The sequence below is a fragment of the Clarias gariepinus genome, chromosome 19 (genome assembly GCF_024256425.1).
Source record: "Clarias gariepinus isolate MV-2021 ecotype Netherlands chromosome 19, CGAR_prim_01v2, whole genome shotgun sequence".
Taxonomy (NCBI): Eukaryota; Metazoa; Chordata; class Actinopteri; order Siluriformes; family Clariidae; genus Clarias; species Clarias gariepinus.
The window spans coordinates 9220907-9235160 of NC_071118.1; the positions used below are offsets into that span (position 1 = coordinate 9220907).

The 14254-nt window shown below is 37.2% G+C and overlaps 3 protein-coding genes across 6 annotated transcripts; all 3 read right to left on the reverse strand.

Annotated features, from left to right (window-relative positions):
- Nucleotides 1-529: 529 nt before the first annotated feature.
- tmem45b (transmembrane protein 45B) lies at nucleotides 530-4488 on the reverse strand. Of its 3 annotated transcripts, XM_053478535.1 has the most exons (8): nucleotides 4399-4471; nucleotides 3996-4124; nucleotides 3140-3183; nucleotides 2339-2554; nucleotides 2034-2237; nucleotides 1392-1576; nucleotides 1119-1261; nucleotides 530-936 (listed from the first exon to the last, which is right to left on the reverse strand). In XM_053478535.1, the coding sequence occupies exons 4-8, from the start codon at nucleotides 2526-2528 to the stop codon at nucleotides 819-821; spliced, it is 840 nt and encodes a 279-aa protein (XP_053334510.1). In that variant the 5' UTR covers nucleotides 2529-2554; nucleotides 3140-3183; nucleotides 3996-4124; nucleotides 4399-4471; the 3' UTR covers nucleotides 530-818. The 3 variants fall into 3 exon arrangements, with proteins under 3 accessions (XP_053334510.1, XP_053334507.1, XP_053334509.1); XM_053478532.1 differs by lacking the exon at nucleotides 3140-3183; XM_053478534.1 differs by lacking the exons at nucleotides 3140-3183; nucleotides 3996-4124 and having other exon boundaries at nucleotides 4399-4488.
- Nucleotides 4489-8769: 4281 nt separating this feature from the next.
- gng8 (guanine nucleotide binding protein (G protein), gamma 8) lies at nucleotides 8770-11230 on the reverse strand. Of its 2 annotated transcripts, none has more exons than XM_053479165.1 (3): nucleotides 11147-11230; nucleotides 10276-10375; nucleotides 8770-8942 (listed from the first exon to the last, which is right to left on the reverse strand). In XM_053479165.1, the coding sequence occupies exons 2-3, from the start codon at nucleotides 10357-10359 to the stop codon at nucleotides 8814-8816; spliced, it is 213 nt and encodes a 70-aa protein (XP_053335140.1). In that variant the 5' UTR covers nucleotides 10360-10375; nucleotides 11147-11230; the 3' UTR covers nucleotides 8770-8813. The 2 variants fall into 2 exon arrangements, with proteins under 2 accessions (XP_053335140.1, XP_053335141.1); XM_053479166.1 differs by having other exon boundaries at nucleotides 10276-10378; nucleotides 11147-11221.
- Nucleotides 11231-12223: 993 nt separating this feature from the next.
- Nucleotides 12224-12775, reverse strand: LOC128507976 (syncollin-like). Its single transcript, XM_053479164.1, has one exon. The coding sequence runs from the start codon at nucleotides 12744-12746 to the stop codon at nucleotides 12351-12353; it is 396 nt and encodes a 131-aa protein (XP_053335139.1). The 5' UTR covers nucleotides 12747-12775; the 3' UTR covers nucleotides 12224-12350.
- Nucleotides 12776-14254: the final 1479 nt, after the last annotated feature.

A 14254-nucleotide genomic window follows, 5' to 3' on the forward strand; every position in this document is an offset into this window, starting at 1 on the left:
AGTGAAACTCACTGATGTGTTCTTGAAAAAATAAGTTTAGAACAATGGCTTGTAGCCACTGACAACAGAGCTTTTAAATTAGAATCAAAACTTTTTTTTTTCATAATACATTGTGGCTTTAACTTTTGGTGTATAGGCAAGCTTTATGATGTGTTCTTTGTTGATTATTAACATGTGTATTGGTCATATAAAATTGTATAAAGCAGTTTAATTGGATTAGATCTTTACTTCAAGTGAAGCGCTGGTGTTTTTTTTTTTTACACAGTGGTGAAAATCACAACACACCATTCTAAAATTATAATTGAGCTCTTAATAGCTTATTTGGTTGGTCACTTAAAATCAATAGGTTTAATGACCATCAATAACTTAAAAGTCAGCCTATAAATAGTTGGACCTAATGTGTTTGGTGGACGGTTCAGCAAAATAATCTTAAACAATTCATTATAGTATTTGAATGGTTGAATTATGGTCAGAAACCACTTATATATGTATGGTAAAAATAAAAGTAGATCATGAGGTGCAACGTAGGTGTGTATGGAATGCAGCAGGGTGTTTATGTCTAGATTTATCCATAGTAACTGCTTTACTCTAGTAAACATAACAACTAGGAAGAGAATGTTGTACACTAATACAAACAAAAATGCAAGAGCAAGTGAAGGTCAAAATTCCTGTTGGAGCAGGTAGTTTTGTCAGTAATTCCGAAGAAGCAGATGTGATTGGTCCGAGTACCTGTGGGAGTATAATTTAAAATCTTGCTCACACCTCTACTGGTTTTTACTGATATTACCTGAACACTACATATGCTAGTTATCAGAAGTCTATTCCTCATCTGATTCCTGGAGCAAAGCTTTCTGGGAACTAGCATCCGAGTTAGTGGTTTTCCTGAGGCCAATTTCTAAGTCCGTCCTCTGCCTTCCACTGTACCTGTTTGTGACCCTGGAAGATAAGAGGGAAAGTTTTTATTTCTTTACATCTGCGAATGAGCCTGCATAAATTAAAGTCTAAACTTTACATTCTGTAGGGTTTTCCTGGCTCTAGCACACTTGAACTACTCAGTTGACCATTAATTTTTGTTAACATGATAATGTAAGACAGATTTGAGGGTGATTTGCACTCACCACCACACAGCGCTATAGTTCACGCCCACAATAAGTAATGCTACTGCATAATGCCAACAGTAGCACATAGTAATAAACATGATGTTTCCATGGTCTTCCAGCTCCCACTCAACTCCATTTAGGGGATACAACACAAAACCAATCTAAGATAAGAAATAAGTCTTCATTCAGAGGCTTAAAAGGCACTAAAATGTGTTTTTGTTGATTAGAGTACGTCTGTTTAAGTTAACACAAATTAAATGTGAGTTAACTGTGCCTTCACACTGACTGTACCTGATAAAACCAGGTGCCTTGCTGAATAGCGAGGCTGCTCCTGAACACCTCAAGCAGAATATTATCCCGCAGGAAGACCTCAATCATAGTGCTGGCTGCACCACCAAATACAACCACTAGCAGCAACGAGTGAATGTGCTGGTCTAGAGAAGGCCGACTGTGTAAGTGGAAATAGAAAAGGAATCCTGGAAAAGAGAAGACCAGAAAAATATTACCGCTTTAATTTATAACTGATGGACAAGATACTAGATTCTAGGTCACTACACAAAGTATATTCACCACCAGTAAAACGTTTACAGTAGAATGTTATAAATGTTCATGTCAACCACATGCCCTTAATCTTCCACAAAATGGGATAGTGTATTTGATACAACACTTTGATAAAATTACTCGCATTTAAACAAGATCTGATGTATTTTTAAACTTCCCCATTTTAGTAACCATGTCACACCCTCAGAACACTCTTAGCGTTTAGAGCAGTTCCTATCTTTGCCCATTAAGCTACTTAAGCCATTGCTTTATGGAGCAGCTAGCATATTGCCGAAGAATGTGCAGCATCTAGAAAGGCAAGCAAATAAAAATAACACCAACTTATATCTGCCCAAGTGAAAGAGAGAAAGAGGCTTGCTTGACTGGCTGTACCTTCTACAAAGAGAGCGATAGAGAGGCCAAGTCGGTCAAGTCCAGCTGGGACAGGAAGTGAGGACATGGTGAGAACATCTGCAATGCCAGAGATACCAAAGAAGAGGTACATGGTGCTGTGTTGCCAGTTCATTAGTTTCACCCACCCTTCATTATAAAGGTGAGCATGAGGTCCGTCGGGTACAAACTGCTCGGCCATAATCCCTAAAACAAGAGGGATTGCCAAAACATGATCTCATTTCTTCAAAATACACACCAAACAATAAGGTCCCTAACTGGTGGTTAAGTGTAGGTCCATTGCTCACCAACAAATGCGAAAAAGATCTTTAGGCTCCCCTCAATTAGGTCTATCCTGTTAAAGAACGGAGGCAGACTTTGCCTTGTGCCATGAAGCTTCTTCTTCCAGCTGTGTCGCAGTGGATATTTCAAAGACCACCAGAAACCAAACAAGAAAAAGAAAGTGCCAGGCAGTGCATGTCCTTTAAAGTTGGCCATATTTTATTATCTGCTTCTAGTTCTTCCTGCAACATCAAATTATATAAAACATGAAGAAAGAAAATAATTTACATATGAAATTTACAAGAAGATATTTAGAAGATAGATTCAAAAATAAATTCAATAGGAAAACCATAAACATTTACATGACATTTACATCTATGGCATTTGTCAAACAGCTTTATCCACAATGACTAACACTTATCTCATTACACATTTGAGCAGTTAAAGGTTAAGGGCCTTGTTTAGGGGCCCAACAGACTTGGTGGGCTGAAGTTTGAAACGGAGACCATACTCTAAGCTACCTCTGCCTCTAAATCTGAACGTAACAGACCATTGTAGCATGGCCTAATTATTGACACAAAAAATGCAATCTGTACTTCACTTCACGTCTTAAAATCTACTGCACAAGAGTGCAAAGTCTTGGTAAAGTAAACCCGTTTACAAAACATTAAGTTTTAAAAATAAAACAAAGGCTTATTTTCAGGTTAGAAATTATGCTAATTCATGCAATCTTTTTATTACATCAAATAACAATTGAAATATTTATGGCATGTTTTTCTGCAATGATAATTTGTTATTGATATATCAACCCTATCATAAAATTTTACCTGTCAGCATGTCCTCCTTACACCTTGGGGTTAAAAGCAACAGTCTAAAATAAAAAAGCAAAGCCTCTTCTATGTCAACTTCACCCCAGTTAATTCATCTGCAAAATGCCCTGTGTTGTTGTGGCAACAATAATATTAACAATCAACCATGCACATTTAAAGAGCCAGGACACACACACCATCTTTATCTGGGCCATTTTACCTGACTTAATTTTAGAATAATCAAGGAAAAAATTGTATAATATATATATATATATATAAATTTTCTTCTTTTTTTTGGCCGTTTTATCCTATATATACACATCGGTCTAACTCACAAATAATGGACAACTTATTCACTTTTAAAAATCGCTGACACTGGAGACTCCTACCATAATTAAATAAAGACCTCCCAAAAGAACGCAACAATATGTCGATGGTTGCATGTTTTTTGTTGTTAAATTAGAAGGTTTTTTATTTATGTATTATCTTAGAGCCTATGGAGAAGTTCTGGAATTTATAGAAAAATAATGGAAACAGTTCTGAGAACAGTTCTTAAATCGCAGAACTTTTACTAAAATTACTGAATTAGGTCTAAAACTGTTCTTAGAACTGTTTCTGTTTACACATTCGTAGCTCATGTGAAAAGTTGGTTATATAATTCCAGGTGAATGATTGCTTACTATAGAAATGAGAACACAACAAGTGAACCTTTTCAGCAAAACCAGTATAATACAGCCCAAACGTCTAAATGTTTTTTGGAAGTTTTTATTATTATTATTATTATTATTATTTAATTTTTATATTGAAGGTTTGATTTTTCAACTCCATTCCATTGCACATTTCCAGATAATAACCTTAACATTCCTGGTCTTACCTGTGTACTGTACACCTGTGCACTGCCTCAACATCAGACCTCCAGCATCAGCAACATAAAACTTTCCCTCGGTTTAATTTCAGATCTGTGCTATTCGCTATAAGTTTTGTCTTTTGCAGGTTTTTCGCTCTAACACGAAAAAAAAAAAAAACAAGTTTCTCTCCCATTCCCAAAACCGACGCGACAGGTTTTCTGAAACCTAATTACTGCAGCTGCGCGCTCGCGACGCGCGTGTACAGTCCCTGACTGGTGGTTAATCAATAACTAAAGCATTTCCTTTGATTAATTGCAACCTCGTTGAATGTAGAAGGTATTTCAGCTATATTGTTTAGAAATCCTTATTTTCACAGTATTACATCTCTCGAACACCCAAACTATAGCGCGTCTTTTCAACTGTACTGACCTGAGCTTTGATCTGCGTTGACACCCCGGAGGCAAAACTGGAGCTCGCGCCTGTATGCGTGCGTGCGTGCGTGCGTCTGTGTGCGTTGAGATGGAAACACGAGTTACCTGTCTACCTGTTTATCGATCCCGCCCTCCCTGACTGCCTGCCGCAGTCTACTGCCTGTACTTCTCCAATGTGCAACAATCGCAACACATTGTTTCTTTATTCCCCAAGCAAAATCAAGAGATTAAAAAACATGTTTTTAATCTCGAGACAAACACGTGACCGTGCATTTCACTATTTAATGCTTTGAAATTCCAGTCAGAAGTCAGAAGCTTCAGTTATTTATCACATTAAACAGTAACCCAGGACTGTTGGTGCCAGTTGGGCTGGTTTCAGTACATTTACATTTCGGCATTTGGCAGACACTCTAACCAGAGCGACTAACAAATGGGGTTTCCATCATTGGATAGATCCTTACACTGGGTTACTAGGTTTTTAACTGAGTAGCATTTGTCAAACACTGTTGGGAAGAGTTTTATGGGATTAACGCACATACTGAAGAAACAGATATGTCTTAAGTCATCATCTAAAGATTGCAAGAGACACTGCTGTTAGCACATCTAGAGGAAGTTCATTCCATCACCTAGGTGCCCCAACAGAAAAGAGTCTAGATGTACGTCTTCCTTGATCTTTGAGAAATGGTGGGACCAGCCAAGCAGTGCTGGAGGACCAAAGGGAACGTGGTGCAGTGCGGGGTGTGATTTTTAGCTTTTTAGCTCTGTAGGCATGCACAAGTGGTTTTGAATTTGATGCAGGCAGCTACAGGAAGCTGATGCAGAGAGCGGAGAAGTGGGGTGGTGTGGAAGAACTTGGGAAGGTTGAAAACGAAACATGCAGCTGCATTCTGGATCAGCTGCAAAGGACGAATGATGGATGAAGCCAGTGGCTGAAAGAGTGATATGATTGTTGTCCAGGGAGATCACAAGGTCTTGGTCGGGGGATAAATCAGTTTAGAAACTGCTAGTCTTTAGCCTTTACACATAATAATGTGAAAAACCAAAAAACTTCTAGCAGTTATGAAGGTGAAAATCTCTTGATAGTAATGATTAGTGCTGATTTTTCAGAGGACAATGGTTAGCCTAGTGTGAGCTAACAGGATGGCTGTTGTATTTCAGTGGTAGATTATGACCATGCACTCTTAAGTAGTTGGAAACTTATATCAGGCAAGAATGGGACTAAATTCCTACACCAAAACTCCAAAGACCATACCTCAATGCCCAGATGTCTTTAAACTTAAAACTATTCTAAAATACTTGTATCTGCTACTATCAATTGATTCCATCTGAAAACATTAACTAGGATGTTCATGTATCTCCTAAGTTGTATACAATGTCTTATTTAGTTTTTGTGTAGGACAGCATTTATAAGTTAATAATAGAAACTCTGTAGCAGACGTTTAATATGGGCACTGTACAGCCAATCGTGTTTCATTAATATATTTTCTACACTGCTTTTCCAGGGTTGCAGGGGGCCTGGAGCCTCAGGAGACTTAGAGCACTAGGTGGGATACACCCTGGACAGGCTGCCAATTAATTGCAGGGCACACATACGCTTCAGGTAATTTGGGAACACTGATTAACCAAATCTGCATGTCTTTGGACTGTGGGAGAAAACTGGAGTACCCAGAGGAAACCCACCAAGCACAGGGCATGAAAACTCCATATACACAGACCCGAGAGATTCAAACCCTCATTCCTAGAGGTGCAAGGCCACAGTGTTAAGCACTACACCACAGTGCCGTCCCACTTATATTTGCATGGCAAAAAAGACAACTAGTTTCCTGTTACTATACATAAAAAAAGGAACATGTGAACTGATTACTACTGGTAGTATATAGTACTAATACATAAGGGGAGAAAAAAGGCTATTTTTTAAATTATTTTTTATTATAAAGTGACACTCCAGAATTAGAATTTGATATCTTTTTTTTTTTATTGTTAGGTCAAAATAGTCAATTGTAAAATTTAAATATAAAATAAAATAAAAAAATAATAAATTTACAACAAAATTTATAAACATTATACTCCTTTATTACATTTTAGTTAAAGAAATGGGTTTATATAAAATACTCTTTCTTGCTTACTCACAAATCATCTACAGTATACCGTTTTATCCTGCATACAGAGTCACAGGAAGCCTGAAGTCTAAAAAGTTGCATACTCTAAGGATTATAGCCAAGGCATCATTTTGATATGCTTACGCAATGTCACAAAATTTAATTCCATCTATAGTCACATTAATTTCTCCCCAAGATCTTGTATTAATTATTGTAGAGTTGAACTTCTGCATAAAGCCTTCTCTAACACATCCCAAAGATTCTCAATGGGGTTAAGATCTGGACTATCTGTATGTGAAACTATGTTTTATGATCCCTGAACCGCTCTTTCATAATTTGACCGGAATTAATTCTGACATTGTCATTTTGGAAGATGCCTATGCCATGAGGAAAGAAAAAAAAAACATTGATGGAAGAACCTGGCCAGTCTCAGTGGACCTTATTATTGGGGCATAAAATGTTGCTGAACCTAGACCTGTGTAACTGGAGCAACCCCAGATCATATCACTGCCTTCTCCCAAAGCTCCACAGTCCATACCATATGCTCCCTCCCAAACTGAAACCTTTTTCCGATTAGCCTCATTGATAAGTTGTTTTCTTAAGGCTACACATCACACTCATTCAGGATGTTTTTCTAACCACATTTCTTCCTTAAAGATGATGGATCAGCATTATTCTTTCAGGTTTTTATAATGCCTTTTACAGTTTTAGTCATTTCATCATTTAATCTCCTTCAGTGTTTTCTGTTCTTGATGTTGGACAATAATTTGACCCTTCTGAAACAGTGTAACATCGACCACAGTAATGTCTTCCCATACAGTAGTTTAAGAAATGAGAAACTACTCACTGCATCAGTTAGGGTTACATAATTTGCCAACTATACCATATAAACCACTGCAGTAATTTTCCAGTGAAAGGCTCATATCTATTTACTTAGATAAATCCAGGTGGTGAACCGTGTTGTTTTACACACACACACATTACATATACATACATATATATATAATGTCTTATTTTATGAAAAAATCTACAGATAGCTGAAAATGGCCAGTGTGCATGAACCTTATGAGATGTACACAGTTTATATACGGTCACTTAACTTCCAGTAATGGAACTAATTCAAGAACCAATTAATGACACTTGTTTTTCCCCTTTTTTAATTGCTAGCAATGGGAAAACGAAAAAAAATAAAAATCGACTGTACTGTCATATAATATGAAGCACACCTGCACATATAACTAGTCTTCGAAAACAAAATATGCAAATACAAATATTTTATTATCATTGCACAGAGTACAACATAGTAACATGCCAGGTGAGCTAATGTAACAGTAACAGTATACTTTTCTGTGGATCTCTTTAGTGTTTGATAACTGAATGGGTGAGGCTGTTGTATTTCAGGTTAATGTTTAAACCATCTTCAAGGAAGTTAAGAGACAAGAAGTGTCTGAATGAACAAAGACAAAGGGAACTTTGCTCCCTACCTCAAAATGCATTTTCAATTGAGCCATGAGCAAGCTTTAGTGTCACCCTAATGTGAAATGAATCTGATGATTCATCCATTAGCTCTTATCTAATCAACAGCACAGAGCACAATTTTAAACTCACATCTCCCATGTCCATCTAGACACTGAGCATGCAACAGCACTGTGACGAGCTGAAGAAGAAAAAAAAACATTTAAACCTTTTACAATATTTGTATCTGGCTCTGTCTTAGAATAAGAATTCTACAGGCTTTAGTGTTGCAAACGCGGAGGTGAAAAATACAGTAAGCACGAGGGCATCTTCAGTGTATAGTTACTTGTCATTTTAAAAGATTTTAAAGTAATTTAGAAGTCCTGCTTGGAAATTACAATGCTCAGACTAACACAACACAAGCTTTACATATGAATAATCACTTGATGTACATATGAAATGTAGTCAATATTGTGACCTTAGTATTATAAGTATTATCTGCAGCAAGCGTTTCTAGTAGTAGTTTTTGACTTAATCACATATGCAACAGATGTCACATTTGCTTGGAATTACATGTGCAAAAACATGCATGTTCATTTGTGAAAAGCTTATGTGAAATGCATGATAAAGAGATACACCAAACAAAATATATACAATAAAATGTTTCCACATTAAACAGATATACCCTATAATGATACAGTTCCACTGGGAAAATATGGAAAAGTTGCTTTAAAACAAGTTCAGTTGGAAGAAAAAAAAAAGGTTGTGACAGTGATTTAAAATAAAAAAATGTTTTAGCTGAGCTTTCATGGATTTAAATACAATTAAATGAACAGTAATTAGGTGGTTGAGTTAAAAACTACAAAATGGAACAGAAAATCTTCTTCTCTCTAAAGGGGTTTTCAGAGTTGGGTATAGGAGCGACGAGCGGATCTTCTTTTGCGTGAGATTCACAGAATGACATCAGCTCAGCGGCTGCTTTAGACACCTGAAAGAAAGAAAATGTAAACTCAGTTGAACAAATAGATTGCATGGTCCTTTTATGAGCTGTGTCTTCCATGCATCTACACTTATTAACCATCAATCAGGTACATACATAGGACATTCGGTAAAGAAAAAAAATAACATTTAAATGTAGCCAGGTTGTTTCTATATAGTATTTTAGCTCCCTTCTGTATCGCCTATTGATTACCATTCTCAGCATAGCACAGAGACTGTGGTGGTCGTAATGCTGGTGTGAATAATAATTAACGCTGCTGAAGAAAAGGAAATGCACAATTATAACAGTCTGTGCAAGGAAAGAAGATTATACTATTTCTATATACTGTTTTTTTAAATCTAACAATACTGCAGCACATTCATCCCAACACCACACACGCATATGCACACGCATCCGCACACCCCCACACATGAACTACTAACAAAAGAATATGTGGTGATCCTGTGGTGTTCTTTTCAGGGTGGAGGTGTATGAAAAATATTTACCTAGCAATAGGTTGACTTAACAAAATGGCCTTGTGTAATCACATATTGCAAAATGATGGACAAACTTCCCCTTATGATTTAAATAAAAAGTGGCATTTAAGAATGGAATTTAATAAACTATGTTTTAAGAAAAAATGGCGAACATCTGTGTAGAGAACCAGTAAGACTGCAACATTAAGGATTCTGATGGTTTTAGCCAAAAGTGTGTAACAGAGGATACCAGATACTTAGTGGATTGTGGGATGAATGTCTGAGCCTGGGACTGGGTGTGTTTTCTTTTATTATCCGACATTATCGTTATAACACAGACCATTGTTTAAAATGAAAATGTAATGCTTTTATTTTCTGATTATGTATCCTTTTGAGACATAACTCATACGCAGCCAGCTTAGTGATCAGCCTTGTATCTCCAGGTGTGCATGGAGTTTGCATGTTTTCCCCGTGCTTGGTGGGGTTCCTCCAGGTACTCCAGTTTCCTCCCACAATCAAAAGACATGCTGATTAGGCTAACTGGCAATTCGAAATTGAGTGTAAGTGTGTGTCCCTGTAATGAATTGATACCCTGTCCAGGGTTTACCCCACCCTGTGCCCTAAGTCTCCTGGGATAAACTCCAGCCCCCCCATGACCCTGAACACAGGATAAAGTGCTATAGACGGTGAGTGAGTGAATGAGTGAGTAGGTGAAAACTCTTATGCAACTACAGCAAGGTAACGCTGGGACAAAATGTATTTAAGGTATTTAAGAACCTTTAGACACAAAGACACACTTTCAAATCAGAAATCAGAATCAGGAGTAGGGAGTTGCCTAGGTGATGTCTGCAGTATTTGGATCTTACCATCATCCTGTCGATGTTAACCTCCAGTTTTAACTGTTCCACTGTCTTTCGGGCATCTGCGATCTTGGCCATGTTGTTGGACATACTGCTTATCAGACTTCTTCTTAGGTCAGAGAAATAAAACAAAATCTTTAGCTGGTTATTATTATTATTATTATTATTATTATTATTATTGTTGTTGTTGTTGTTGTTGTATTATTACTATTATTATTATTATTATTATAAAGCTAAATTATTTCATTTCCACCTGTAGCTTTCTAACTGTCTTTTTTCCCTTTCCTTGGTGAGGTGGAGGTGGAGCACCATTAATTGTTTTGTTGAGGCTGTCTGGGTCTCAGCTGGCATAGCAGGCGTGAGGCTCAGTGGGAGAAGACAGCACGAGTACAGGTATCCTCATGAGGCTGTCAATAAGCCGCTCAGCGTCCCATGTCTACCTAACCTTTTATATTAATTGTAGCTTACACTGAGAAATTGAAATATTAACACAGTATTGCTAATTGAGATTTCAGTTAGAGAAGAAAACTCATAAGTTGTACTTAATGAAAGGGATAAAAAAAATCAATTGAAATTAAACTAAAACGTAAAAATCAGATTTCATATAAGCAAATTTGTGCATCCGACTCTTTTTGTGCACCTTTCCTGTTTTGCAATTTTATTATAGATACAATTATAGCCTAAATATTCTGCATGATCATATATTTGATTATATTCAATCTGCAAAATTATTATCCTACACATTTAATTGGCATTTAACATTGCATCATTACTTTATTCTTTCTGTTTTCCAAATTAACAATTAAAATTTACATACCCACTTAAATCTTGCATATTCTGCATGGAGAAGGTTTTAAAAGTTCAATGTGAGACTTACCGGAGAGAAGCTCCAAGTTTGTCCGAGATTCTGACTGCAGAAACTGAGCTTTATTGCTGATTGTTCGAAGCTCACATTACAAACGTTACAGAAGCAAATGAGGAGACACTGAGGAGTTAAGTGGGTAGGAGGGATGGGAAAGGTTGCCTCCTCTCATAATTAGCGCTTATTCCTCCCCCCATATCGGGCTGCATAGGTGAGTCCCAGACTTCATGTGGTGTGACCTTCTATTGAGTCTATCTTTCATGGATAGGCAAAAAGAAACTAGAGCCCTGATGTTTGTTTTTTTAATTTATGGTTATCATAAGCTAATAGTATGAGGTAATGTTATTGCACAAAAAAAAAAAAAAAAAACACTGAATTATACATTTCAGTTCAACACGACTTTGGACAAATATCCGTTTCTAGATACGTAGTCTGTTGGAAACCATTTCAGTGGATGTTACTAAGAGCCAGCGGCTCGCCAGAGTCACTAGAGATACAATCTGTTTTTCTGTTCTCCACCTCCAAATATTTACCTGTTACCCAAGACTCAATAACCTAAGCGTGATTTCACTATCTCGAATATGCATGGAACATTTCTGTTCAAATAAAAATAGGAAGGAAAACATAAGGTTCGTGTTCATATTGGAGATCTAATAATGTAAGTGTTATTGGATCTAGGATTGAAACAAAACCTGTCAGAAAGCTGTTTATCAGTTAAGTGCATACACACCTTCAAAGAAATTGAGGTAAAGTCAGATCTTTCTGTCACTTGTCTCACAGTCTGTCAGCAGTTGCACTAGATTTGTGGATCTCACCACGGGGGTCTGGATTCTACCTCCAGACTTTAATGTCAGCTGCCTCATTAGCTCATTTATTGGTCTACACACAGCAAGGAGTGCGAGAGTGCACCAACTGAGCTTCGAACCTTAGACAAACCTTCAAAAAACCTGCCCATGTTTTCATACCACACATACTACAATGAGACGTTTTTTGTGATATTCGCAATATGACAGAATTTCGACAATATTTTGAGCTTATTATGAAGTTACCGCCTAGTGGATCATCCAGAAATCATTTCAAATTGCAGGAAAAAAAGATTCATTGCTTTTATTAATTGTCAAAACATTTAAGTCTGCACATTTCAAACTTGACAGATTACACAACTGGTTGATCATTGGTTGATTTTCAGTCTCTTCTCCTCTGCCTGCTTCAGCAGTATCTAGCACACGCAGTAATACGCAGAGATGTCATTTTCCCAGCTGCCAAACAAGCCCTGCTGCACGTCTTTAAGGCGGTACACGATGCCAGATGAAAACTTCTTCTTGCTTCCATTTTTCTTGACGCGAGACCACACAGTCAGACTGCACAGCTTGTTCACCACCAGAGAAGATATGCGGTTGTTCCAGCGCCATGGAATGATAGGGACATCATCATTGGGATAGGCATCGATGTACTCTCCCCCACAGCTCTGATCGTAGTAGTAGTTGCTGTCTTCATACATGCGAGCACAGACCTTGTTGCCCTCAATGTCTTTCAGGGTGTTCGGTTCCGGGCACTGAGCATTCAGGCCCAGGAAACACAGAGCACAGACAAGCAGAGCAGAAGCAACCTTCATGATTTCATGCAGTGTGTTGGCGCTGTGAATCCAGGCTTATATACACAAAGCTGTCATTCAAAACTGGCCAGTGTGTGAATATCAACAGATGAGACAGAGGTTATTCATGGGAATTTCAGCATATTGTTTAGGGAACATTTTATCTTTACAAAGTGTTTTAAGTACACAAAGGAACTGTACTGGTTATATTTATTCATACAATTAGAAAAAAAACTTTTACATCCTATATTTGCTTTTTAGACTTTTTTCAGAAGCTTGCTTGTGAATTTAAAAGGTTGATTAGCGTTAGTACAGAATTAGGAGACTGAATGCTGAAAAACAGCAGTGCATCCGTATTCACAGCACTTCACTTTATCCATGTTTTGATATTTTACAGCCTTTTTAGTTAAAATGGATTAAATTCATTGTTTTCCTGTACATGTGAAACAAGGTTGAAATCTTTTCAAATTTATTAAAAAATAAAAAGTGAAACAAATCAGATGTACAGTACAAAAGTATCCACAGCCTTTGCCATGACACTCAAAATTGAGCTCAGGTTCTTCTTCTTTCCACTGATCATCCTTGTAGATGTTTCTACAACTTAATTAGTCCACCTGTGGTAAATTCAGTTGATTGGACATGATTTGGAAAGGCACACACCTGTCTATATAGGAATTGTCTGTAGACCCCCGAGAGTGGATTGTATCGAGGCACAGATCTGGGGAAGGAAACAGATCATTTTCTGCAGCACTTGTGCATTGTGGCCCCCATAATCCATAAATGAATTTTACAGATTTATGGAAGAAGGGGGCCACTGTGCTCATTGGGACCTTCAATTTTAAGTGTCATGGCAAAGGCTGTGAATACTTATGTACATGTAATTTTTTTTCTGTTTTTTGTTTTTATCCAAATCGCAAAGATTTAAAATCACCTTCTTTCACCTTAATATTATGGGGAATTGGTGGTAGAATTTTGGTTTAAGGCTGTAACATAACCAAATGTGGAAAAAGCGATGCATTGTGAATAATTTCTGGATGCACTGTAGCTGTGAAAAAAAATTAAAAGGGAGATTATCAGTCATCATAAAATTCAGCATTGTCGATATTGAACACTCTTTTTTTTTACTGTGAAGGATAGATATGGACCATGATTGCCTTTTAGCTAATATTTAGCCTGAGTGTGTGTGAGTATTTCATCCAGTCACCTTTAGCCTTGATTACAGCACACAATGTGGTGGTCTTGTTTGAAAATTATTCCTCATGCTCCCAAAAAGAATTTTTCACACTTTAAGTCCTGGAATATGTCTGTGCCACTAGGCACATTCAGTTAACCTAGTCATTCACTGCATCCAGGTCATCAGCTGATTTCATTTAATTTCCAAATAATGTTGTTGAGCCTAGACCTGACCAACTGAAGCAACTATGAAAAATAGGTGCATCGCTTCCTGTGCTTCCCTTTATACCCTGATGCACTCATTGCTCTGAACCAGCATAAATATAAACTCATCAGACCACATGACATTTTTCTAT